The sequence below is a fragment of the Hemitrygon akajei genome, chromosome 7, assembly GCF_048418815.1.
Source record: "Hemitrygon akajei chromosome 7, sHemAka1.3, whole genome shotgun sequence".
Lineage (NCBI taxonomy): Eukaryota > Metazoa > Chordata > Chondrichthyes > Myliobatiformes > Dasyatidae > Hemitrygon > Hemitrygon akajei.
In genome coordinates, this window is record NC_133130.1 from 143,231,931 (window position 1) to 143,256,887 (window position 24,957).

Here is a 24,957-nt window from a genome sequence, read left to right on the forward strand (position 1 = left end):
TTTGTATCAAACTTTGATTGGGCCAGTTCAGCAGAAGTGAAATAAGCCTTTAGCTCTTCCCAGTTCATCAAAATATTAAACATGACCTTTCCACACACAAGCCAACAAATAGATGAGGGGTTTTCAAAGGGGAGGGGGGGCAGTTCGGGTTAGCTCAAATTCTGTAGCTGCGTTCATCACTCTAAACAATTATTTGTATACTTGTCTTAATTCACTATGGCGAAACCAATTAGGCATTCCTGACAGCAAAAATCCAATACTTAATGGTAGCTTGGATACTGCATATTTAATGCACAGTGCCAGCCAATGACATTTGAGTTGCACAATGAAAGGAGACACATCTTTTAGTCTAGACCACACAGAATTGTTGTACCCAACCACGGTTGATGCACCATCCGATGCAAAGCAAATGCAATTTGCAAGACTCTGGCCACATCTTTTGACTTCCTAGTGAATCAAATTGAACATGTTTTCTCCTGTAGCCTCTTGCACCGGAATTAAATCTAGAAATCCAGTTACAATTTCCTTTGTCCTACCACTTAAAAATCGAACCAAAATACGCAAGTGTTTTTGTGTTGCAATGTCAGTAGATTCATCTATAATGATGGCATATTACTTGTTCTGAGAGTCATCAATGAGATCAGTTTTCAGTGCAGGCGAAATGATGTTTTTGATTAAGCATGCACACTTAGTTTTATGTAACTTTATGTGCTCCAGTGTACTCCCATGCCCATGCGCTATCATGATTTCACTCAGGTCGTCAACTGTACGTATCGCACAATGGCAGGTCATGCTTTCAGCAATTTGCAGCTCTACTGCCTTAACTTTATCACTATCTTTCCTACATTAAGTTGCGTCTGGCCTTTTGATGGAGTTCTCCGCTTCTTTTTCTCCGATTTTTCATGATTTGAAAGGTTGCTAATTCTTGGTAAAATGTTGCAGTGGCACAATTTACAATAAGCTGCCTCCGATCCATCGGCAGCCTTCTGGACCCATACAAACGTTCCTTCCCATTTGCTATTGTACTTAGGATTGCACGAGGCTTTCCATTTCTTTGACGACATGGCCATGGGTGTTGATAATAAATGATTTATAAAAACAGCCGAAGGCGTCATAGTTTCACCACAGAACGTCTTTACGTATAGAAAGTAGACTTCACGCTCGATTTGTATAATTATAATTCACATGCAAACACTTAGGAGGTCCGAGACAAACTGGACCAGGACGCACGTGACCGACTTGACGGTTTGGCGCCTTCTTGCCCCCCAGACTCAGTTGGCGGCAGAAATATTGCCAAATGTAACTGACCAAAAAAAATTTTTTCTTAAAGGAAAATGTTTTAGAAAAAGGATGGTATGTAATTTTCGTGCAGATTATTTTAGCATGTGAAAAAACCCAAAAGCCAAATGAATTTTCTGAAGCCAACCAAATTGGGGAAAAAAGCCATATTTCTGGAATTTGGCTCCGAAAACGCCGATCTGGTGACCGTGCTATAGCTTCGCGCGCTCAATTCCGGACATCCCGCGCCGCCGTACAAACGTGCTTACCGATTGGACAACGCTGGTCTCATTCTCGACGCCCACCGGTGACGCCACCGCGTTTCACCACGTGTCACCGGTTGCCCTGGCGACGAGGACGCCGCATCCGCAGGAGCGAGAGGCCTCAGGTGGAGAGTGGTGTCAGCCTCAGGTGAGGCGGGGTCCGGGAAGTGCTACACCCACTCTTTACATCGATGCTTAAAATCAACTTAGCCTTTTGGGTTATATAATAGAAATAAATCCTTGGCAGTGGTTTGTCAGGCATTTTTGATTTTACTAGGCTTGGGTTTGCATGAACTGAGTGGTCGATTGCAAAGTGGGTGAATGCTTTGTAATTGAAAAACTTCGGATATGATGGTGCATCCTTTCTTCAGTTAGGTACAGGAAGAGGCAGTTTGTATCGGTTTTACTCCGCTGATTGTAACCTCAAGGCATACCCATCCACCTTTCACCTTTGTTAAGATTCTATCTTTGCCTTAACATGTTCTGTTTCTACTGCCCTTTGAGGTGGGGCATTCCAAACAGTCACGACTTTCTGAGAGAGAAAAAAATAGATAAGGTTTCATTACTTTCTTAACTAAAAACGAGACGGGATATATCCCAGTTCAGTACAGTAAACGGGGTGGGGGGGGGGGGAGGGGGTAGCTGTGTCGTTGCGATGATCTTTTTGTTCTCACTGTCCGCAGGACTAGTTCCTTGGAGGATGGCAAATATTATTCATTTATTTCATGAAAGTTTAATAGGGAATTATTGACCAGTGAGTTCTGCATCAGTAGTAGACAAACTATTGGAGAGAATTCTTAAGAATCAAGTTTAGGAGCATTTGGAGAAACATAATCTGATAAGGGATAGCATGGCTTTGTGAGGGGCAGGTCATGCTTCACGAGCCCGACTGACATTTTTGAAGAAGTGACAGAACAAGTTGATGAAGGTAGAGCAGTGTATGTGGTGAAAATGGATTTTAGTCAGACGTTTGACTAGGTTCCCTACGGCAGGCCCATTCAGAAAGTCAGGAGGGAGGGGGTTCTGGAAACTTGGCTTTGTGCGTGTCAGAACTAGCTTACCCATTTGTCTGTGATTAGGAAGGCAAATGCAATGTTAGAAAGCATTTTGAGAGGACTAGAATGTAAATGTAAGGATGTAATGCTAAGGTTTTATAAGTCATTGGTCAGACCAGGCTTGGAGATTTGTGAGCTGTTTTGGACTTCTTAACTAAGTTAAGCACTAACTAATGTTTGCATTGGAGAGGGTCATGAGAATGATCCCAGAAATGAAAGGGTTAATGTATAAGGAGCATTTGCTGGCTGTTTCCCACTGGAATTTAGAAAAATGATGGGGGATCTCATTGAAACGTATCGAATATTGAAAGGCTTAGATAGAGTGGATGTGGAGAGGATGTTTCCTGTAATGGGTGGATCTAGAAGCAGAGGCTACAGCCTCAGAGTAGAGGAACCACCCCTTCTGAACAGAGATGAGGAGAGATTTCTTCAGCTAGGGATCTGTGGAATTCATTGCCACCGATGGCCATTTAGGCCAAGTCATTGGGTATCTTTTAAAGTGGAGGTTGATAGATTCTTGATTAGTAAGAGCATCAACAGTTCTGGGAAGAAGACAGGAGAACAGAGTTGAGAGGGATAATAATCAGCTATAATGGCTGAGCAGACTTGATTGGTGAAATGGCAGAGAGGTTGTATTGATGGAGAGTATTCTGCCTGGAGGTTGGTGCCAGTGGTGTTCTGCAGGGACCTGTTCTGGGACTTGTGCTCTGTGTGATTTTTATAAATGACTTGGACAAGGAAATGGAAGGATGGGTTAATAAGTCTGCAGATGGTACGAAGGTTGGTGGTGTTGTGCATAGAGTCATCGTGGGTTACAACGAGGTATTGACAGGATACATAGCTACGCTTAGAAATGGCAGATGGAGTTCAGCCTAGAAAAGTGTGACATGATACACTTTGGAAGGTTGAACTTGAAGGCAAAGTATAAGGTTAATGGCAGATTCTTAGCAATGTAGAGGAACAGAGGGATCTTGGGGTCCAAGTCTATAGCTCCAATTGCCATGCAAATTGATTGGGGGGGGGGGGTTTAAGAAGGCAGGTGGTGTGTTGGTCTTCATTAGTAGGGGATAAAATTCAAAAACCACAAGATAATGTTGCAGCTGTATAAAACTCCGGCTAAACTACACTTGGAGTATTGTGTTCATTTCTGGTCACCTCATTATAGAAAGAATATGGAAGCTTTAGAGAGGATGCAGAGGAGATTTACCAGGATGCTGCCTGGATTAGAGAACATATCTTTTGAGGAAAGGTTGAGCAAACTAATGCTTTTCTTTTTGGAGCAAAGGAGGATGAGTGGTGACTTGATAGAGATGTGTAGGATGATAAGAGACACAGTTAGCATCTTTTTCTAGTATTGTAATGGCTAATACAAGAGGGCAATCTTTTAAGGTGACTGGAGGAAAGTATGGTGAGATGTCAGAGGTAGGAGAGAATGATAGTTACATAAAACCCATTGCTGGGTTTTGGTAGAGGCAGATACAACAGGTACATTTAAGAGATCCTTAAATAGGCACATGGATGAAAGAAATATGGTGGGCTATGTGGGAGGGAAGGGTTAGGTTGATCTTGGAGTAGGTTAAAAGGTTTGCACAACATTGTGAGCTGATGGGCCTGTACTATGCTGTACTGTTTTATGTTCTATAAGTAACATTTTAGGGATGCATCTTGGCTTGGTATGGTAACTACAAGAAATTGCAGGCAGTTGTAGACACAGCTCAACACATCATGGAAATCAGCATCCCCTCCATGGACTCTGTCTAATACTTCTTCCTGCCTTGGTAAAGCAGCCAACATGATCAAAGATTCCACCCACCACAGATATTTCTTTTTTACCCCATGCCAAGTTACAAAAAAAGCCTGAAAGCACATGCACCTGGCTCAAGGGGAATTTCTATCCTGCTGATATAAGAATGGTTTCCTAGAAGGAAAAGGTGGGCTCTTGGTATACCTCTTGAGGTATAATCTACCTCGTTATAACCATTGAAGTCACTCCTCACTCTTTCTAACAGCAGTGAATATAAGTCTAGCCTGTCCATTCATTCCTGATAAGACATCGTTCTCTCTTGCCATTCCAGCTTTAAGTCGGGTGAACCTTCTTTTTACTGACAATTTAACATTCTTCCCTAAAGTAAGCAGATGAATACTGTAGAGGTCTCATCCGTGCCCTACATAGTGAAAATGTAATCCTATTTTTGTAATCAATCTTCTTAGCCCAGATGGCCTGCCTCACAGCATGGACAATAACATGCAATAACCTTTTTCTCTTGTGCATTTTCTAGGCTTGCTCTGACAGCAGTGATAGAATATAGAAAAATATGAGCAGCAGTTGGCAGTTCTGGCCTGCTCAGCTATCCAATGTAATTGCAGCCAATCCCTTATCTCAATACCATATTCCTATGCTCCCCCTTTATGTCCAAAATCAATCCATCTTTAAATATATTCAGTGACCTAGCCTGTACAGCCATCGGTGAAAGACAATCACACAGGTTCGTCACCTTTAAGTGAAGAAATGTATCCTCATTGCAGTCTTAAATGTCTTGTGCCATATCCTCAAATACTGACGCCTAATTCTCATCATCCCAGTCAGGGAAATGTTCTCTTCTGTATGTTGAGTCCGATCAGAATGTTTTATGATCCAATGAGAGCTCCTCTCGTTCCTCTACTTTCTTAGTGAATACCAGATGTTGACCTAAAATCGATATATACCACATCGCCTGTCACCCAACACAGGGGTCATCTGGGTCTGTATAAATGCCTCACCATCCTGGCTATCAGTCAGTGAAACTTCCTGATAAGTACTATATAATATCTTTCCTTATGCATGGAGACCAAAGCTACACAAGTACTCTGGACTTGATCTCCCTAAGGTCCTGAACAACTTTAGCAAGATAATCTTGATCCTCTACTCAACATCTCATGCAATGAGTGCAGTGTCAACATGCCATTTCACTTTTTAACTATTTGCTGCACTCATTAAACTTGTCTAAATCACCTTGATGCTCTTTGTATCCTTCTCACAACTCTCAATTCCTCCCAGTTTTATGTCATCAGCAAAATTAGAATCATTACATTTGTTACCCTCGGTGATAAATATTGTGAATAGCTAGGACCCAAGCCCTGATCATGAGGTACATCACTAGTTTCCTGTCTGCTGATCGGGTTTTAAACCATGCCAATACATTACCTCTGTGGGACATTATCAAAGGCCTTCTGATAATCCAAATTCACTGCACCCACTTGTTCTCTCTTATTTATTCTATCAGTTAAGTCCTTCCAAAAGCTCCAATTGGCTTGGCACAGTACTTTCTTTCCGTAAATTCATGTTGATTTTGTCTAATCCCATTGATAGTTTTTGTGTCATGTTATCATCTCATATGAGGAATAGATATGCAGACAGATTAAGGAAAGGAGTAAAAGCAAAAGGGTTGTTGCCATGGGTAACTTCAATTTCCCTAATCTATACTGGGATCTTCCAGAGGTTTAGACAAGGCAAAATTTGTTAGGTGCATTCAGGAGGTTAATTAAATCAATTTGTAGGTAGTCCAACAAGAGGAGAGGTGGCATTAGACCTGGTGTTGGATAATGAGTCTGGTCAGGTGATCAACTTTTCAATAGTGAGCAGTTAGGGAACAGTGACCACAGCTCCTGAAGTTTAAAGATAGCCAGAGATAAGGATAAGTATGAACCTTAAACTGGAGCAGGGCAAATTACGAGAGCCTTAAGCGTGAACTAGGGAGAGTTAATTGGGAACTGCTGTTTTCAGGCAAGTCCACATGTGACAAGTTGAGGGTGTTTAAAGACCAACTGCACAGAGTGCAGGACAGGTGTGTTCCAGTCAGAAGAAAGGACAAGGATGGCAAGGTAAGAGAAGTTTGGATGTTGAGGGAGGTGATGAAGTTAGTCAAGCAGAAAAAGGAAAAGTATAAAAAGCTTAGAAAGCTAGAGTCTAACAGAACCCTTGAGGATTATAAAGAAGCCAGAAAAGAACTCAAGAAAGGAATTAGGAAAGCCTGGACAGGCCGTGAAAATTCCTTGTCAAGTCAGATTAAAGAAAATCCCAACTCATTCTATGTATACATCAAGAGCAAGAAGATATCTAAGAGAGGGGGGTAGGACCGCTCAAGGATAAAGGGGGGGGAATCATTTACTTTGATGGAGAGGATGTGGATTAAGTCCTTAATTAATTCTTTTCATCGATACTTCCCAAGGAAAAGGACATGGAGAATAGGGAGATCAGTGCCCAGCATATTAGTATGTGAGGGCATTTTGAGGTAATGGAGAGAATACTGTTGTGTCTATTAAAGAACATTAAGGTGGATAAGTCCCCAGGGGCTGATGAGATATACCTCAGGTTCTGAGAGAGGTAAAGGATAAGAATGCTGGGGCCTTGACCAATATCCTGTCTAGTCACAGGTGAAGTCCCTGAAGACTGGTGAATAGCTAATATGGTTCTATTATTCAAGAAGAGAAGCATGGAAAACTTGGAAACTATAGACTGGTGAGACTTACATCATTAGTAGGGACGTTAATGGAGATAATCCTTAGGGATAGGATTTATTAGCATTTGGAAAATCATGGGTTGAGTAGGGAAAGCCAGCATGGCTTTGTGTGCGGCAAATCGTGTCTTACTAACTTGACGAGGTGATGAGGGTAATTGATGAAAGTAAAGGGGCTGGTGTTGTCTGCATTGATTTCAGTAAGGCGTTTGACAAGCTCTTCCACAGGAGGCTCATCCACAAAATTAAGATGCATGAGATCCATGGTTAATTGGCCATTTGGATTCAGAATTTTGATCAGTGATCAAAGAGACTTGTTCTAGCTGGAGGTCTGTGATTAGTGGTGTTCTGCAGGGATCTGTACTGGGACCTTTACTGTTTGTGGTGTATACAAATCACCTGGATGAAAATGTAGATGGTTTGGTTAGTAAGTTTGAAGATTGGTGGTGTTGTGGATACCATAGAAGACTAGCAAAGAATACAACGGGATATTGATCAGTTGCAGATAAGGGCAGAGAAATTGTAGAGAAATAGTAGATAGAGTTTAACCTGACCAAATGTGAAGTGAGGGGCATTGTTCTTACACAGAGGGTAGAAGCAGATACATTAAGGACTTTTAAGAGACCTTTAGACAGGCATATGAATGTGAGGGAAATGGACATAGTGTAGGCAGAAGAGATTAGTTTAGTTGGCCATTGATGACTAATTTAATTTGTTTTGCACAATACTGTGTACTAAACGGCCTGTTCCTGTGCTGTACTGTTCTATGCTCTATATTCTTTATAACATTTTTCTTATTACTGTTAGTCTTTCTGGTCTGTAGCTCTCTGTTTTCTAAATAGAGAGTGTACATTTGGCATCTTCAATATGTAGGAACTGTTTTACTAATTGTATGTTTTTGGAATATGATAACTAATAATCCATTATATCTGTGTTTATTTCATTTAAGTGCGTACAAATTGTCAGGTCATGGGGATTTATCAGATTTTAAAACCATTAATTTTTCCAGCACTCTCCTTTAATTCCTCCTGTTTCCCTAACGTTTCTCTATCTGTGTTCTCTTCCATGAAGATCAAACCAAAGTATTTCTTTAATTACATTGCAATTTTTTCCCATTCTCTCCCATTTCATTGTGTGCTGCATCTGCGAGGCTGAGTCCGGTGGCGCCGTGGATGTCCATAGTGGGGGTATTCCCTTCTGCTGCCTGCATGGAATGACGAGTCTATCGGGACACTGAGGACTTGTGGAAACTGTGTGGTGGTTTCTTTTGAACTTATAGTCTTTTAACATCTTTGGACTATTTTTACTGTGCCCATGATCTGTTTTTTTAATCAATTATGGTATTGTTTGCCCTGTTGTAACTATATATTAACTATAGCTATATGTAACTATGTGGTTTTGTGTAGGTCTTGTAGCTTTCGCTTTTGGTTTGTTGGGTGGCAGAGTTGGTCCCCTGGCTTGGTGTGTCTGGGTAGTCTTGTTTTGTCTGGTGAATTTGGAGCTCCTTTCTGGGGAATGCGCTATGATGGTAGCACAATATTAGCCTCTCCAGACTCTAGATTTGGGGATTGCCAAACGTTATGTGGATTTTCTGATGTAATCTGTTTTGTTGCGTGCTTTTGTGATACCATTCTGAAGGAACGTTGTTTCATTTTTTAAATGCATTGCAGTTGTGGTTTCTAAATGACAATAAACCGAAACTCAATTCAATTCAATTCAATTCAAAGTTCAAATTAATTTTACTATTATATTATGTATATGTCACCATATACTACACTGAGATTCATTTTTTGCAGGTATTCAAGGTAAAATAATGAAATACAATAGAATCAATTGGAAAAACTACACACAAACAACCAAAGTGCTGAAGAAGTCAAACTGCAAATAGACAAAAAAAACACCAAAAATAATAAATAAACACATAAATAATAGTAAGAATATGAGTTGCAGAGTCCTTGAAAGTGAGTCCGTAGGTTATGGAATCAGTTCACTGTTGAGGTGAGGGCAGTTGTCCATGCAGGTTAAGAAACCTGATGGTTGAAGTTTCTGAACTTAAGGCTCCTGTACCTTCTGAGTGGCAGCAGCGAGAATAGGGTGTGTTCTGGATGGTGTGGGTGGTTGATGAGAGATGATACTTTTTTGTGGTAGTGCTCTCGTAGATGTGCTGAACGGTAGGGAGGAGTTTTCCCTTTCTGACTATAAGGGACCTACATAAGCTTTCGCATTTTCTTCTTAGGAACTTATAGAAGCTTTTACAGTCTAATATTCTTTTCAAGTGTACTTTTTTATATAGCTCTCTTTGCCAATCTCTTGGTCCTGTTTTTGTTTTATCCTAAAATGCTTCCAATCTCAAGCTCGCTTTTTTTCTGGTAACCTTCTGACACCTTTTCAGATCTGGTCCAATCCCTACTATGTTCTGTTAGTTGTTTTTGAATAATCATTCCTTTTGTGTTAGAAAGGAACTGCATTTCCTTTATTCTTTAAGTGATAATATTGTCTGGCCACCCTCAAGTCTTTCAATGTGCTGTAGCTCTACAAACTATCAAACTAACCAACTGACTGCACAGACTTTCCTAATTTCCTTTGTTTAGATTTTGGATCCTAGTTTCAGATTTAAACACTCCATTTAAGTCTTAATGAAGAACTCTCCCATGTTATAGTCACTCTTTTCTAAAGGACCAGCAACAGCAAGGTGATTAATCAACCCTTCTCATTGTACAATACTCAATCAAGGGTCATCTGTGGCCTAAGTGGCTACAATAGGTAGTGGTCTAAAACAAACATGCTATATACATTCCAGAACTTTATCCTGTCCAGTATTATTGCTAATTAGACAGACAAGTAAAATCAACCATGGTTACTCTTGTTACACACATCTCAAATTTCTATTTTCATTCCATTTTCTTCTGTCTGGAAGCCTAAAGTCAGTTTTTCCTGCAATTGTTCCATTCAATTCTAATTCAGAATAAAAATAAACTAGGTAAGCAACAAATGAATTGATTGCATGTGCAAGGTTCTATTTAATGTAATTGATGCATTGGCTCAAATTTTGTGTTTTTTTTAAATACTGGCTCATAACATACAGAGCTGTTCAAAAGTCATAGGCACATGTATATAGCTAGGATGCCTAAGACTTTTGCACAGTAGTCTATTTGTCAATGTGGAGAGGAGAGCTAGTTTGTAAATCTGGCGGGAGCAGCAGATGTTGGGAATGGTGAGGGTGGAACACTGAGGGAGGAGTGTGGGATAGGTGGCAGAGAAGGTGTGCCAGGGAAGGGAGGTGGCATATGTGCAGATGCACTCAGCCTTGAGACACCAGGCAAGGTCACTGGATTTCAAACACTTGGTTTATTGAACATTGCAGAATGTCTCTTTAGTGCTTCTCGGTCCCTCCCCCTTTTATCCAACCACGATTCACCTCTCCCTGCCCCTTCCCAATCTCAGTCCACAACAGAGACCCACATCAGTATCAGGTTTATTTTCACTCACATATGTTATGAATTCTGTATTTTTTGCAGTAGCAATACAGTTCAATGCTAATAATTACTACATAACTGTGCAAAAGTCTTAGGCACCCATGTAGGAATGGAGCAGGTAGAGCTTTTGATTGGAAATTGGTATCTGAATTTGGAAAGGCAACTGGAACTGGGAAATTTACGGAGAATGCAGAAAGCAGAAAGATATTAGTTTTTATAGGATTAACTCTGCTGTTAAGAACAATGTTCACCATGGCCTAACAGAGATCTCTGGATGACAGTACCTCCCCTTTCACCCTGGAAATAAAACTCATCCTCAAATCAAAGCATGTCTTGGTTGCAAGCAATGTTCCTCCAATTTGTAATGACCAGAGTGTGCAAAAATCTTGTACTGAGCAATTTTTTGCCCAGTGACAATAACATACGCGCACTGAATTTTATATAGAGAAGTATTCATTTTAACAGCTAGCAAAACCTGTCGATAAGAACTTTGATCTCTGGGTTTGATTGTTTTCGCTCTCATTCATCTGCACTCTCACAAAGCATACGTAGCAGGCCTGTAGAGGGCAGTGAAGGATTTTCTCACTAGAGCACACATGTGATTTGCTAGTTAAATGATGCTTTAAAAAGTAAAGTTTCCAAATATCACTCCACTTCTCCTCACTTGCAAATTCTCCAGCAACTTTTGCAAAGCAACAATATATGCAGGTAACAGCAGTTTCTCTATTGTGCATAAATATTCTTGCAGCTGCACACTCCTGGCCTCATGAGCTTTTGGTGTCGCAGTTTGTACTGTTTCATTAAGCCATTCCACTTCAAATTCCCCAAGTTTGCACATCACACCCTTTGCTTTTTTGGAATTTGACATAGTGAATCAATAATTTCTTATGAATAAGCCAGTTCTAAAATCTGCAGACCAGTCTTCTATGTCAAAGCTGTCCGCATAAGAAACCAGAAAAGGAAATGTGATTGTGTATGATCGTGAAATATACTTAACATGCCAATGAAGTAGAGGGTGACAACCTTTTGTGTGCAGTTTTAATTCCTTTGTGTGCTAGTAGCAAAAGATGTTTGTGTGTGCACATACGTACCCCTTAGCGGAAACATTGGTTTCAAGGAGGTGGGTACCAATAATGTATATGCAGTGACATAGTTCCTTTATACCTGGTTGGAAACAGTATAAGGTGCAAGTGAAATAGCTAATTTTTGCCAACATTTCCATCAAGCACTCATATTATTTGGGCTACATTTATTTCCAACCCACAATCGCTGAAAGAGTACAATTGCTTTAGGCCTTTTCCCTAAATAATACAGTATTCCATTTGATAATGGTACTGGAGATAAGCTTCACTACCTATTAAATGCTCACAATGGCGTGAGTCTCAAATAGCCTCTGACAACCAGTCCAGATCATGGCTTTCACATGTGACTTAGCTACTAAGCCCAATGGAACTGTTTCTACTGTCAGGAGAAGGGTCATCGGCATGTCACTGGTGCATTAAGAACAGTTGCTTCAGTCATGGTTGGCAGCTCCATACCATACTGTAATGCTGCTTAGAAGTTGGATCATACACCTGTGTTTTATTGTAGTACCATGAGGTCAGTATCGATGTAACCTGGTGTAAATTGCATTCACAGTCACTTCCTGCTGAAGCTACAAGACTGAACTATGAATTTCTTGGCAGGGTTCACACTATGGTAGCCAAAGTTTTCCTAGTGTCAGACACACACCTCATCATGTCAAACATCTTCCAATGTATGTTTGAGGGTTTATGACTTAAACTGGATCCAAGTCCAGAAAATGACAGTCACAAGAAACAAGGAGCACAATTCACTGAGTTATTCATTTAAACACCATTTAAAATGCCACTGGTTTTACAATGGAACATTTACAAGACAGCCCCAAAAATCACTGAAATGTTCACCTGCCTCCTAAAGAGCTATGATTGTTCAAAGAGAGCTTACTCTTGGATGTTATTGCAGAAGGGTCTTGAATCTGAAATGTTTGCAGTTTCATTTTCTGTCTGACCTATTGAGTGGTTTCAATATTTTCTGTTTTCAGTGCATACAATATTTTGCATTCATTTAAAAAAATACAAATTCTGGGCAAAAGTCTTCCACCACTTTGTAATCTGACCACAGTCTTTGCTTCGAAGACCAGCCTAAATTTCAAAATTTTATCCTCCTGATCATCGGTATACAAACTTATGCTGTGGGAATTTAATGAATACCATTTTCATCTTGTCAGCCCCTTCCATATTAGGCTTATGTCTTCCTTTTTACCTGTCCAACTCACCCCTTGGAAATAATCTTTCTGTTACTCACATATAACTTATCTGCTTATAAGTTTTGTGATTAGATATTGTACACCTCATTTGTTCATTTCTATAAAAATACCTGTATTTCTCCCAGTTTCCACCCCTATAAACTTAAGGAATCTTTTAATATTATAATTCTTGTATTTTCTTCTATGTTCAATCAGTACCATTCTTTCATGTTAATATTTATTGTACATAAAAACAGAAAATGCAGGAATTACTTATCTTAGTCTAAGTGTGTAACAATACATGTCTTGGAAGCAGCTTAATATATATTGTATAGACAGCATTATAGTGAGGCCATATACAGTCTGGTTGTTGAAAGAAATCATGAGATGTGGCCTTGTAATACCCTGTCATCTCTTGCACACTGACGAACTTGCATCTCCCAATGTGCCTTTGAGCATACTGCCCTCGTACTCTTGTAAATGCTGGTGATGCTGAGGACAGGCGTTGAAAGCACGAGGTGTATCTTCTCAGAATTCTGTGATTGAACATGTTTTTTTGATCCCACAGACCCATGAGTGAGGATGATTGTGAATGTTGATCAGACCAATATGCTAATGGATGCTCCCCATAGTCAGGTCTTGTCTTCTGGAAGCACAATCACAGACTCTCAAAAGGTAGGTATCATATATTATTCCATTAAATGACAGCACTAATTGGATTTGTCCTCAGTGTTGCATGTTTGATAAAATCAGGTATGGACATTATAGGATTAATTTTGCACAATATGTGGTTTCAATCTTGTGTCAGGCCTGTGGGACATAGTATTGGAAATACTTAGTGACCCAGTGACATGTTGCAATCAGTTAATGAGTCTATCTGAGAAATGTTAGCTGGTGGGAAAGGAGCCAGGAATCACTTATTGCTTGCTTCAGTTGCAGAATCACAGAGACAGAGAGTTAGAGCACAGAAATGGGCCCCACAGCTTAGAGTCTGAACTACGAACAAGCATCCATTTAACTATTCCCAAGCCATTTTAATGTGAACCGTTTTATTGTCCCCACATTTCTACCAACAGTCCCGAATTTCTACCGCTTATATACACTAGAAGCAAATTACAGAAGCCAGTTGCTGTACCTAGTTTGTATTATGGGGGTGGGGGGGAACTGGGGGATTCTGCCGTGGTCATGAGGAGAATGAGCAAATTCCACATCAACAGTATTGGAGGTCAGGACTGAACTGGGGTTGTAAGGGCCCATTCCAGCATTAACTAGATATCAATGGATCTTTCTACTCATACTGACAACCATTACGCATTCCAACTACTGAATGTGACACAAGCTTGATGTACAGACTTCTGGTCGCACATTAATAATTGTTTCTAGCAAGCAACTTGCTTTTTTCTCCCTGTCTCTTATTAGAACCCATTTCTGTCAGTTACTATCTCGATTTTTTTTCTTATGTACGAGGGGTGATTGATAAGTTTGTGGCCTAAGGTAGAAGGAGTCAATTTTAGAAAACCTAGCACATTTATTTTTCAACATAGTCCCCTCCTACATTTACACACTTAGTCCAGCGGTCGTGGGGCATATGGATCTTGGACCTCCAGAAAGTGTCCACAGCAGGGGTATTTGATGTTCGTGGCCTAAGGTAGAAGGAGATGAATTATACAGCTCTTGTTACATGCACATGCAGTTCTATATTCTATCCTTCAAACCAGAAAGTTTGAAGTTAATAACTCATCTCCTTCTACCTCAGGCCACAAACTTATCAATCACCCCGATGAGTTATTAACTTCAAACTTTCTGCATCATCACTCAAAGAGTTGAACTGCATGTGCATGTAAGGAGAACTGTATAATTCATCTCCTTCTACCTTAGGCCACGAACTTATCAATCACTCCTGCTGTGGACACTATCTGAAGGTCCAAAATCCGTATGCTCCATAACCACTGGACTAAGTGTGTAAATGTAGGAGGGGACTATGTTGAAAAATAAATGTGCTAGGTTTTCTAAAATTGACTCCTTTTACCTTAGGCCACAAACTTATCAATTATCCCTCAAATAGTCTGACCTGCAGAACATTTCTCACAACAACAAAGTGTAACGTGTTGTTACTAATCTGATCCTATCAGTCAGTCTACTGCTACATTTATTCATTTGATTTCACCCTGAAATAAATATTCACTTCTACTCATCCTTCCACCATTTACTTTGCTACTGAAAGCAAACTTGTTTTCTGATGAAGAGTGCTGGACCTGAAACATTAACTGTTTCTCTTGCCTCAGATGCTGTCTGACCTTCAAGTGTTTCCAGCATTTTCTGTTTTTATTTCAAACTTCTGGCATCTGCAGGTTTTAATTTTCTTTTCTTACATTGCCCTGCAGCAGCAGCAGCAGCAGCAGCAAGATTTGTATTTACACAGCACTTTCATTATCTTAGGATAACCCAAGTGCTTTGCAGTCAAATAAATGCCTTTGAAATATAAACATAATACCTGATTTAAATATAAAGGAAGACCTTGTTAGAAACTAGCAAATTCTTTGGTTTATGAATGTTGACTGAAGCATAAGTATTGGCCAGGACACTTTGAAAGTTAATTTGCTCTTCTTTGTTTCATGCTCTTGGATTTTTCCTGTCTACTTGAATGGGCAAACTGGACATCGGCCTGATGTTTGGTCTAAAGGATAAGCGCAACATTGGATTAGTCCTATACTGGATGTAAAATTGGATTATGCAGGTCAAGTCTCAGGAGGAATTTGATCACACAGCCTTCTAATTTTGAGCTGTAATGATTCCATCTGTGCCTCAGCTAACTCTAATCAATTGAAGACACTATCACTTGATGGTTTCTTATCCTCCTATGCCATCTGGGACCATTGATAATCTACTTAGGGATCGTGATTTATTGGAGTCTGTTTTCAAATAAAAGATCAAAGGTTCAAAGGGATCTCCGACAAAAGTGGTTTAACCTTTAATTAGATTAAAGATTCAGTCAGAAATAGCAAAACTAACAGTTATTGTAAGTTTTAGTGACAGGGGATTTGGATGCAGTGGCTTTTCCTGGCACATCTGAGCAAGACCCTTTGCAAATAAACTCTTGTCAGGAATCCATCTGGGTACAGGTACTGATTATGACAGACGTTTCGATGACAAACTCCACCATCTTCATAAGGGATGATGGTGGAGTTTCTCATCGAAACGTCTGCCATAATCAATACCTGTACCCAGCTGGATGCCCGAGAAGAGTTTATTTGTCATATACACAGGGAAAGTACTAGATCCTTTTTCAAGACCCTTTGCCTTTCCTGGTATTAATAAATTATTTGGAATCAAATATCTGGGCGATGATTAAGAAGTTTGCTGATGCTTCAGTAATTGGCAGTATGGTTGAAAGTTAAAGTTCTTGGCTGCAGGAACACATCAATGGACAACCACAAGGCTATGAGCCAAGAACTTAGAAATTGCGTTGAATGGCATATTTCTGAGTTAAAATTAGTGTTTTTCCAAATATTTAGAATTGGTGTGCAACAGTTACCAATAAAACTCTATGTTACTAGTTTCACTTTCCTTCCTTTCTCTTCATCTTTGTGAACTTTTTCCAACTTTCAGCTTTTTTAATCTTCATAGTCACTACTTACTGCTGACTATTCCAGCATTTTATATTTTTGTATCTAATTTCTGGCTTCCATTTATTCTTCTATAAAATAGACTATATAGTTATATTCATGCTGCTCTTTATGTGAACTGACTGTGGGAATTTTGGCTTCCAGCTTTATAGTAACAATTACAGTTCAAAAGTATTCTGGAAGGTACAAAGTACTTTGGCATATGATCAGGTTGTGGTAGTTTCTGTTTCATAGAAATCATTCACTCACTGATGGTATCAGTCGAAATGCTGAATTGGTTAGATCATATTACTTGTTTGAATAACAAACTTGGAAGAAAATTTTGATGTAAGAAAAAGTTTGAGAATGTGAATTTTTAATCACAATCCCTCCCAGAAGCATGCCAGGTCCTACATTAGAATATTCAATGGATTTAATAGACCAATTAGTTTTTTTTGTCACAGGTACATCAAAACTTTGAAATCTGCAGTGAAGCGTGTCATTTGTGTTAAATCAAATTGGTGAGGATTGTACTGGGAGCAGCCCACAGGTGTTGCTATGCTTCTGGCTCCAACATAGTACACCCACAACTTAGTAACCCTAACCCTAACCACACATCTTTGGAATCTGGGAGGAAACCCACGCGGTCAAGGGGAGAATGTGCAAACTCCTTCCAGACAGTGGCATGAACAAAATCCCAATTAGTGATTGCTGGCAACATAAAGCAATTGTACTGACTGTTACACTAATGTGCCTGCCTCCCACATTTCAAGTCAATTATAAAGACTCGCTACCTGAAAAAAGTATGAAGACTAAATAAACACAGAACAGTTACCACACGGAGGAGGGCATTCAGGACCTCTAGCTGGATTTTACTCCTTGCCCTTTTTCCAGTCCTTGCAGGGTTTTTTTTCTTTTGATCCTTGTCCAGTACCCTTTGAACGCTACAATTGAATGGGTCTTCACTCCTTGTAGATATGCTTTCTTCACCCTAACCACTGAAATAAAATCTCCTGACACTTGTGGTTCTTTTGCAACTTGACCTGTTGTCTAGTTCTTTACCCCTCTGCCAATAAATAAGTTTCTCACAATCTACTCAATCTCGGTCTACTGCTACTTCAGAAATATTTCAGTCTGCTCTGCCATTGACAGTGTCAATGCACATATATCCCCAGATCTCTATCTTCTTTTACAAAATGTAATACTTCACCTTTCTCAGGATTAAGTTTCAAATGTCATCCATTCTATCAGCTTGTCAATTTCTCCTTAAAGTATATGACTAAGCTCCTCACAGATCAGTGCATCTTCAAGCTTGTGTTATCTGTAAATCTGGAAAACATGTCATATTCACACAGATTGATGTAAAAGATATAGTTGAAGAAAGTAAATGGTTCTTTTACTGTGGTCTAGGGAATTCAGTATACACATTCTTTCAGTTTGAAAAACAATCTTTTGCCTCTGCTTCTGCTCGGTGGTCACTTCATTAGTTACACCTGCTCACTAATGCAAATATCTAATCAGTCAATCATGTGGCAGCAACTCAATGCATAAAGGAATGCCGAAATGGTCAAGAGGTTGGTTGTTGTTTGGACCAAACTTCAAACTTCAGAATGGGGGAAGAAATGTGATCTAAGTGACTTTGACCGTGGAATGATTGTTGGTGCCAGACAGGGTGGTTTGAGTATCCCAGAAAATGCTGATCTCTTGGGATTTTCATGCACAACAGTCTCTAGGTTTTACAGAGAATGCTGTGAAAAACAAAAGCATCCAGTGAGTGGCAGTTCTGTGAGTGAAAACACCTCGTTAATAAGACAGGTCAGAGGAGAATGGCCAGACTGGTTCAAGCTGACTGGAAGGTGACAGTAACTCAAAAAACCACATTACAACAGTGGTGTGCAGAAGAGAATCTTTGAACATGTAACATATTGAATGTTGAAGTGGATGGTACAGAAAAACACATTGGGTTCCACTCCTGTACCTAAGAAAGTAGCCACTGAGTGTATGTTACAGTTAATTTTTTACTCAAGTTATTACAGCTCATGGCCTTCATTCTTGATGACAAGCCTTTTCTCTATCAATTCATCACATTTTTAAAGTACATACAGTATATGATACATTAACTTTACTCATTAACTCTCTCAATAACTTAATCAAAAAAAGTGTACCAACAGTAACACTTGTCTTTAACAAACTCAAGCTGGGAGTGGGAGGGGGAGTGGTGGTGGGGGGGTTTGGGGTTCTGATATTTTAACTGTTGTTCATTCTTTGGGGCACCCCTCTGTTTTCGTGGGTGTCTGTGAAGAAAAATAATTTCAGAATCTATATATTGCATTAATTTCTCTGACATTAAATGTACCTATTGAAACCTATGTTTTCCTGAAAATTATTTCTAGAACTTTCCCCACTATCAAGTTTAAATGACTGATGTGTACATTCCTACAGTCTTTATTTAAGGTGACTCCCTCAATACATGCCAGCATGCCAGTGCTTGTTTGTCATTACCTTAACTAAAAAATGATCCCATATGTTCCTTTCAGATCTGCTGTACTCTAATCAGTGATCTGTAAAGGAGTTGCCTGCAGAAAATGAAATCACTTAATTCAACTGTTGTTCCTGTGGAGCATATATGTGTACCTTTCGAACACAGCAAGATCAGTGAGCTGCTGGCAGTCCAGGCCTGAGACTGACCGCTTGTGTATTTTTTTAGGGTGTGGATCTGATATTTGGAATGTGTTGTCACATTTTCCTTTATTTTTTGCCTCGAGTATCATATAGTAACCTCTTTTCATGAGCAGTAGAGTTTAATTATTGTATATACTCTGTCTAGGGGCTGGTGTCCTTCAGCAGGACGTGAAGGTTGCTTGTAAACAGTTGGTCCTCCAGCCTTTGGCCAGAGATTTTGCAAGTCTTCTGCTGAATACCTGTTGATAACCATGTGTTTGTTGCAGGTTGCGTGCCTGCAGGTGCAGGGAGATGAAGCGTTGACAAAGGCAAATTACCAGGAGGCAGTGCATAGCTACACCCAGGGTCTCATGTTGGATCCAAAGAACTGTGAGCTATTATCCTGCCGGGCGGTGGCATTCATCCAGATGAAACAGTATGAGGATGCAAGATTTGATGGAGAAATCTTGATACAAATCCAGCCTGACGTTCCACAGGTAAAGCTTGTGGGATAACCCACCCGTGCAATCCAACCAACTCAATACTGGGGGGAGAAGTTTACTAAACATACTGAATTTGCAGAAAGAGAAAAACACATTTATTTCTCTTATATCTTGGACTTAGACGATCTGTCTAAATGTCTTTATTTACCAGTACAAGGAGACTGCAGTTATTTGTAGCAAACAGCATCCACAATGCCATCAACAGAGTGGTCATAGGTTTGGAAATTTAACTGCCTCTATAAACATGCACTCTAATAAAACAATGTTAGGGATTCTCAAAGTCTTTTCCAATGCCATTAGTGTATGATGTTTGTACTTCTGTATACTCAGTCAGTACCAATTGTGTTGGTAGCCATTAACTGCAAATAATCTATAAAGTCAGCACAACTGTTGAAGTTGACCCAAGCTGATACCAGTAACCCTCGAAGTAGAAGTGACCACTGAATCCCACCACTGCTGGAGGAGAAATGGCAACAACAATGGAGATACGGAAGCAGGCATCCTATTTCACGGTTGTCAACCTCAGCATCTGGTGCAAGTGGTAGGCATCAGAGACAGGACCTCAATATTTGGAAACTCAAATAGCCACCAAAAGATAAAATGAACATCAAAGAGCTGCACGTGCTAGAAATTTGACTGAAGTTCTGGATTGGATAGGACAGAAAATGATTTCATGATTATTGCATAAAGTACACTGAAATGATCAGTTGCAGAAAGGCAGTGTATTACCTTATCAATAAGGGATTCTGCTGGGATATCAGCATTTGTTACTCAGTCGCAATCAGGCTGCTGAGGCATTCACTCACTACCTGTTGCAGTAGTTACAGTGAGGATTTCTTGACATTATGTGGACTGGTCAAATTAAGGAATGAACACAGACACAGGACACACCCATACAGGAAAGGGAAGTAAAATATAATAGATGCTGGAATCTGAAAGCGTTCAGAAAGAAAAACTCAGATTGATAATGTTACTGGCCAGTTCTAATATACACTCACTGGCCACTTTATTAGGTACATCCATACACCTGCTCCTTAATGCAGTGGTGTGCAGAAGGGCATCTCTGAATGCACGATATTTCAATCCTTGAAGTGGGTGGGATGCAGCAGCAGAAGAGCACAAAACATACACTCAGGAAGTACAGGGAGCACCTAATAAAGATGCCACTGAGAGTAAAGTGTCAAGGCTTGATATCTTAATTGTTGACTTCCATATTATGACCCAAGGGCTGCGGGCTAATTTTGCTTAACTTTCGGGATCTACCTGTCATCAACACAGCCAGCATTCATCACTCAGCCCCTGTTGCCACTTCCACTTTATTCAAATGCTGTAGGGGGAACTTCTGCCTGATCCCTCAGACCAGAGGGCCTGAGAAAACCAGCTGCAAAACACAGCAGACCACAAAGGTATTTGCTTCCATTCTTGCAGATGACCTCCAAAAGTTCTACTAAATCCTTTGTCTTATTTTTTTTAAGTGTTTGGTGTTTTGCAGCTTGGCTCATTGAAAATCTGAGGATTGCACATTGGGAAAACGAGGAGGGAAACAGGTTTAAGTAACAATGAGAAGATCCCTGGAGTTGAAGATGGGGCAGTTAAATGAATAGTGAAATTCTTTGTGTTTTGTTGTGCTAAAAAATTGATGTTTATATTCCGTTACAGAATTATTACTTGTTATCTCTGGCTAATGGGTGCCTTGGTAATTTCCATAAGGCTTTCTGGTCCATGCTTCATTGTCTGGAACGTGATCCAGTGCATCAGAATGATCTTGTGAAAGAACTTTACAAGATCACCAAGAAACTATGTAACAATGAATCAGACGAGAATTACTGTGACGACAAAGGTACTCCTGTTCTAAAGAGCCCTTAAAACCAGAATCTTTCACTCAGTTTTCCACTCTCTGCTTGAATTTACAAAAGGTTGGCAATTGACTTATTTGTGCAAAAGTCTTGACCAGTGGTGCAATGAATAACAAGAGACCAGTACTTCCCTACCTGTGGTGATATACCTTTATTTCAGATTAAACAATTACAGTAACCTAATGGAGCAGCTGGCTTTAAAATACCTTTCTTTCTCTCCCTATCACTCCATGCAATGAGATGAGCTCTGTGAATTTATGACCTAATTTGGCATAACTTCTGGGGATCTATCAGGAAACTTTGTCCAAATGTAACTTCTGCCCACTTGCTGATATCTCCTGGTGAGTATCAGGGCATCTCCTAACTTCAGAGACCTCCTGTCTGTAAGGTCTTGCATTTAAGATAAAACCCTGCTAAGCAATGACAATGTAGTAGCAATTTCCATTATAATTTAACATTAAATTTTGCACCTCTACCCAAGCAAAGAAAAATTCAGCTCTCTTTTATTTCTACCTAGTATCAACTCCTTGACACAATTTTAATAATTACAATTGCAATAGAGTTTTTAGCAGAACTCAATTTCTTTAGAATTGCATATTGACACTGGGATTACATTTTGGGGTGGGGAACACCATCTTCCTCACCCACTTGATTCTCTTTGCTGAATCAAACTAACCATGTTTTGACATGAAATGCCATATAATCCTGCAGAGACACAGCAGGGTTTCTATGGTACCTCTTTGTTTGTTTGCATGCTTAAATCCTCTTCTAGTGATGCTTCACTGAATAGACTTTGATTATTACCATCTTCAAAGGCTTTCACTATAGAAACCATATATCTGAAGTTTTACTTCAGAGAAGTAAAGACCTGATTAAAATTACTGCTCTCGCGCTTCAAGTTTATTGTCTTAGGAAGCATACAAAGAGTATAAATATTTTGACAATTATCTTTTTTGCAGTAGCAGCACAGTACATTATTAATATGATAAACATGATTTAATATAAACTTCAGTTAACATAAATTTTACATAACTTTTATGACAAAATAAACATAACAACATTAGTGTACGTTTAACATGCTGGCATATTAAACTATTAGTCAATAGTCAAATTCAGAACATATTGGCCAACAACTGCTTTCTCCATACAGTTACCAGGTCCTGATAATGTAGGTACAGTTAGAATTCTTTTTAACAGGTATGTCCAGCCACAACAATGCTTTCAATGTGTAATGGTACAAGGACAAAATTAAAGACAATACCTAGCAGAATATTGAGGTTAGGTTTGACTGCTTGATTCTGCAGCACCAGAAATAAATTTTCACTGTCTATGAAGGATTGTACAATTTTTTCAATATGGAATGATTTGTCTTTGAACTGAGAAAGTATCCTTTTGTTTTAAATCTCATTGTGATTAGTTTACTGTAAAGGGTTCACCTTTGTGCCCAGAAATCACATTGCATGGCACCATATTCTTTAGCATCATGCCATTGAATTTCAGTAAAACATAAGGAAAATCAAGGGTGTACTGTTACTGAATCAGGTGCAAGATTTTTGTTCTAGATCAATCGTACATCTGATATAGTAATCATACATGATAGTGTCAGCAGGCATGCTTTACACACTGGGATACTACTTTGGCATTTTTGTGTACAGATGCATGATTTACTCATGCTGGCACAAGGCTTCATAGGACTTACGGGTTATGCTTCATCCTTATTGACAGTGGGCCGATCTGAGCAGATCTTGCCTGGAAACCTTCCTCAGCTGAGTACATTTATTCTGTACTTACCTCTGTTTCTATTAGATACTCCACTGTCTGTATCATACTGTTCGATCAATTCTGAGTATAGTTTTTTTCTGACTTCGCTATTAACTAACTGAGCAGAATTTCATCCTGATCCCTGTTCCAAATCCTCTACTAGTATCCCAGCCTGACCCCACTTCCAGTCCTAGCCTGACTTTCCCTTACCATTCCAGCCTGTTGTCTCCATTTCAACCTGATAATCCCCTTGTCCACCCCAGTCTGATGTTCTTTCATTCTCTTAGCCCATGTCCTTAACTGTCTCAGCATGTTTCCTCACCTAATCCAATCCCAAATCACCTTGTGTAATCTGCTGTCTCTTACTTATTCTAGTCCATAATTTTACCCATCCTTAGCTCAACCATCAAGGCATATTCTCTGCAATCCTTTCTCTCCTAATGGAAATATTTCCCTTCTACTGTAATTCTTCTATTCCATCTAGAGATGGAGAAAGGGGTGGCATCTCTACAAGAGACAGGGTGGAAAGAGGTGCAGTCTAGTACCTGTGGGAGTACGTGGGCTTATAGTAAATGTTAGTGGATAGTTTGTCTCCTGAGATGGACTCAGAGAGGTCCAGAAAAGGGAGAGATGTGTCAGAAATTATAGTAATGAAAATAATAAAATTGGCAAGTTCTGAATGGGTGTAGGAAGCGGTCCCGATTATCACACACCTAACTCTGTCTCCCAACTCCACCCTTACCCCACTCTTCACTTTGCAGCAACTGCTTGTCATGTTTCTTCCCTCCTCTGTTCACCTAATACCCACCAGTCCCTGTCTCATCTCTCCCCCTCTCTTCTTTATACTGGCTGTCTTCCCTCTCCCCTCTCAGTCCTGAAGCAAGATCTTGACCCAAAATGTTGACAGTTCTTTCTCACCACAAATGCTGTTTGATGCTCTGAATTCCTCCAGCAGTTTATTTTGTGTAATTTATTTACACAATTCAATTATGCAGCTGGTTAATACTTTGATTATTACAGGTTTCCAAATTCAAACAATATAACAATTCGATCTTTTGATATCTTTGCAGCAAACTGTGCATGATGTTCCTAAAATGGCCTCTCCAAGCTCTAGTAATTCAAGTGGATCACTTTTCTGGTTCAGCCTCATACACATTTAGTTTTGCTTTCTGATTTGCAATTGTTGCTTACATATGATTTTATATTATTATTTTAAATACATTGAATCATTCTTCCTAATCACTATCTTCTCAGTTACTGCATTGTCACAAATCAGCCTCTTTGACTTTCTTGTAACTGTTTCAATCTGTCATGTTTCACACTTCGGCAGGGCTGAATTATAATACAACAGTCCCTGTTTTATTATTTTCTACATTATTATTGCACACTATTGAAAATTATTGCTCTTTGTTAAATTATTAATATGCATGTTATTATTCTGTAGTTTATTAGTAAAGTCTACACACTACTAAGTGTGTGTTTTAAATGTCGGTTCTGTAATAAAAGAATTTCCCACTTGGAATCAATTAAGTATTTTTTATTATTATTATTATTAGGTTGACATGAATAGCTCTAATGCCACCCAATTAATGGATAGCAAAGATTTAGAGGGATGTGGGCTAAATGAAGGCAATTAGGTGTTAGATTAAATAAACATCTAGGTTGGCATGGATAAGTTGTACCCATATGCCTGTTTCTCTGCTATATATCTCTCTGAATGTATAATCCCTCAGAGGA

At 39.5% G+C, this 24,957-nt stretch overlaps 1 protein-coding gene across 1 annotated transcript; it reads left to right on the top strand.

Annotated features, from left to right (window-relative positions):
* The first annotated feature begins 1,655 nt into the window (after positions 1–1,655).
* LOC140730078 (uncharacterized) lies at positions 1,656–24,706 on the top strand. Its single transcript, XM_073050209.1, has 5 exons — positions 1,656–1,689; positions 13,403–13,509; positions 19,388–19,597; positions 21,263–21,443; positions 24,291–24,706. The coding sequence occupies exons 2-5, from the start codon at positions 13,417–13,419 to the stop codon at positions 24,302–24,304; spliced, it is 498 nt and encodes a 165-aa protein (XP_072906310.1). The 5' UTR covers positions 1,656–1,689; positions 13,403–13,416; the 3' UTR covers positions 24,305–24,706.
* Positions 24,707–24,957: the final 251 nt, after the last annotated feature.

Excerpts from the sequence above, each read along its gene's own strand:
- LOC140730078 (XM_073050209.1), top strand. The coding sequence starts at position 13,417 with ATGATTGTGAATGTTGATCAGACCAATATGCTAATGGATGCTCCCCAT. Across the intron at positions 13,510-19,387 it reads CAATCACAGACTCTCAAAAG|GTTGCGTGCCTGCAGGTGCA; the intron begins GTAGGTATCATA and ends TGTTTGTTGCAG. Across the intron at positions 19,598-21,262 it reads TCCAGCCTGACGTTCCACAG|AATTATTACTTGTTATCTCT; the intron begins GTAAAGCTTGTG and ends ATTCCGTTACAG.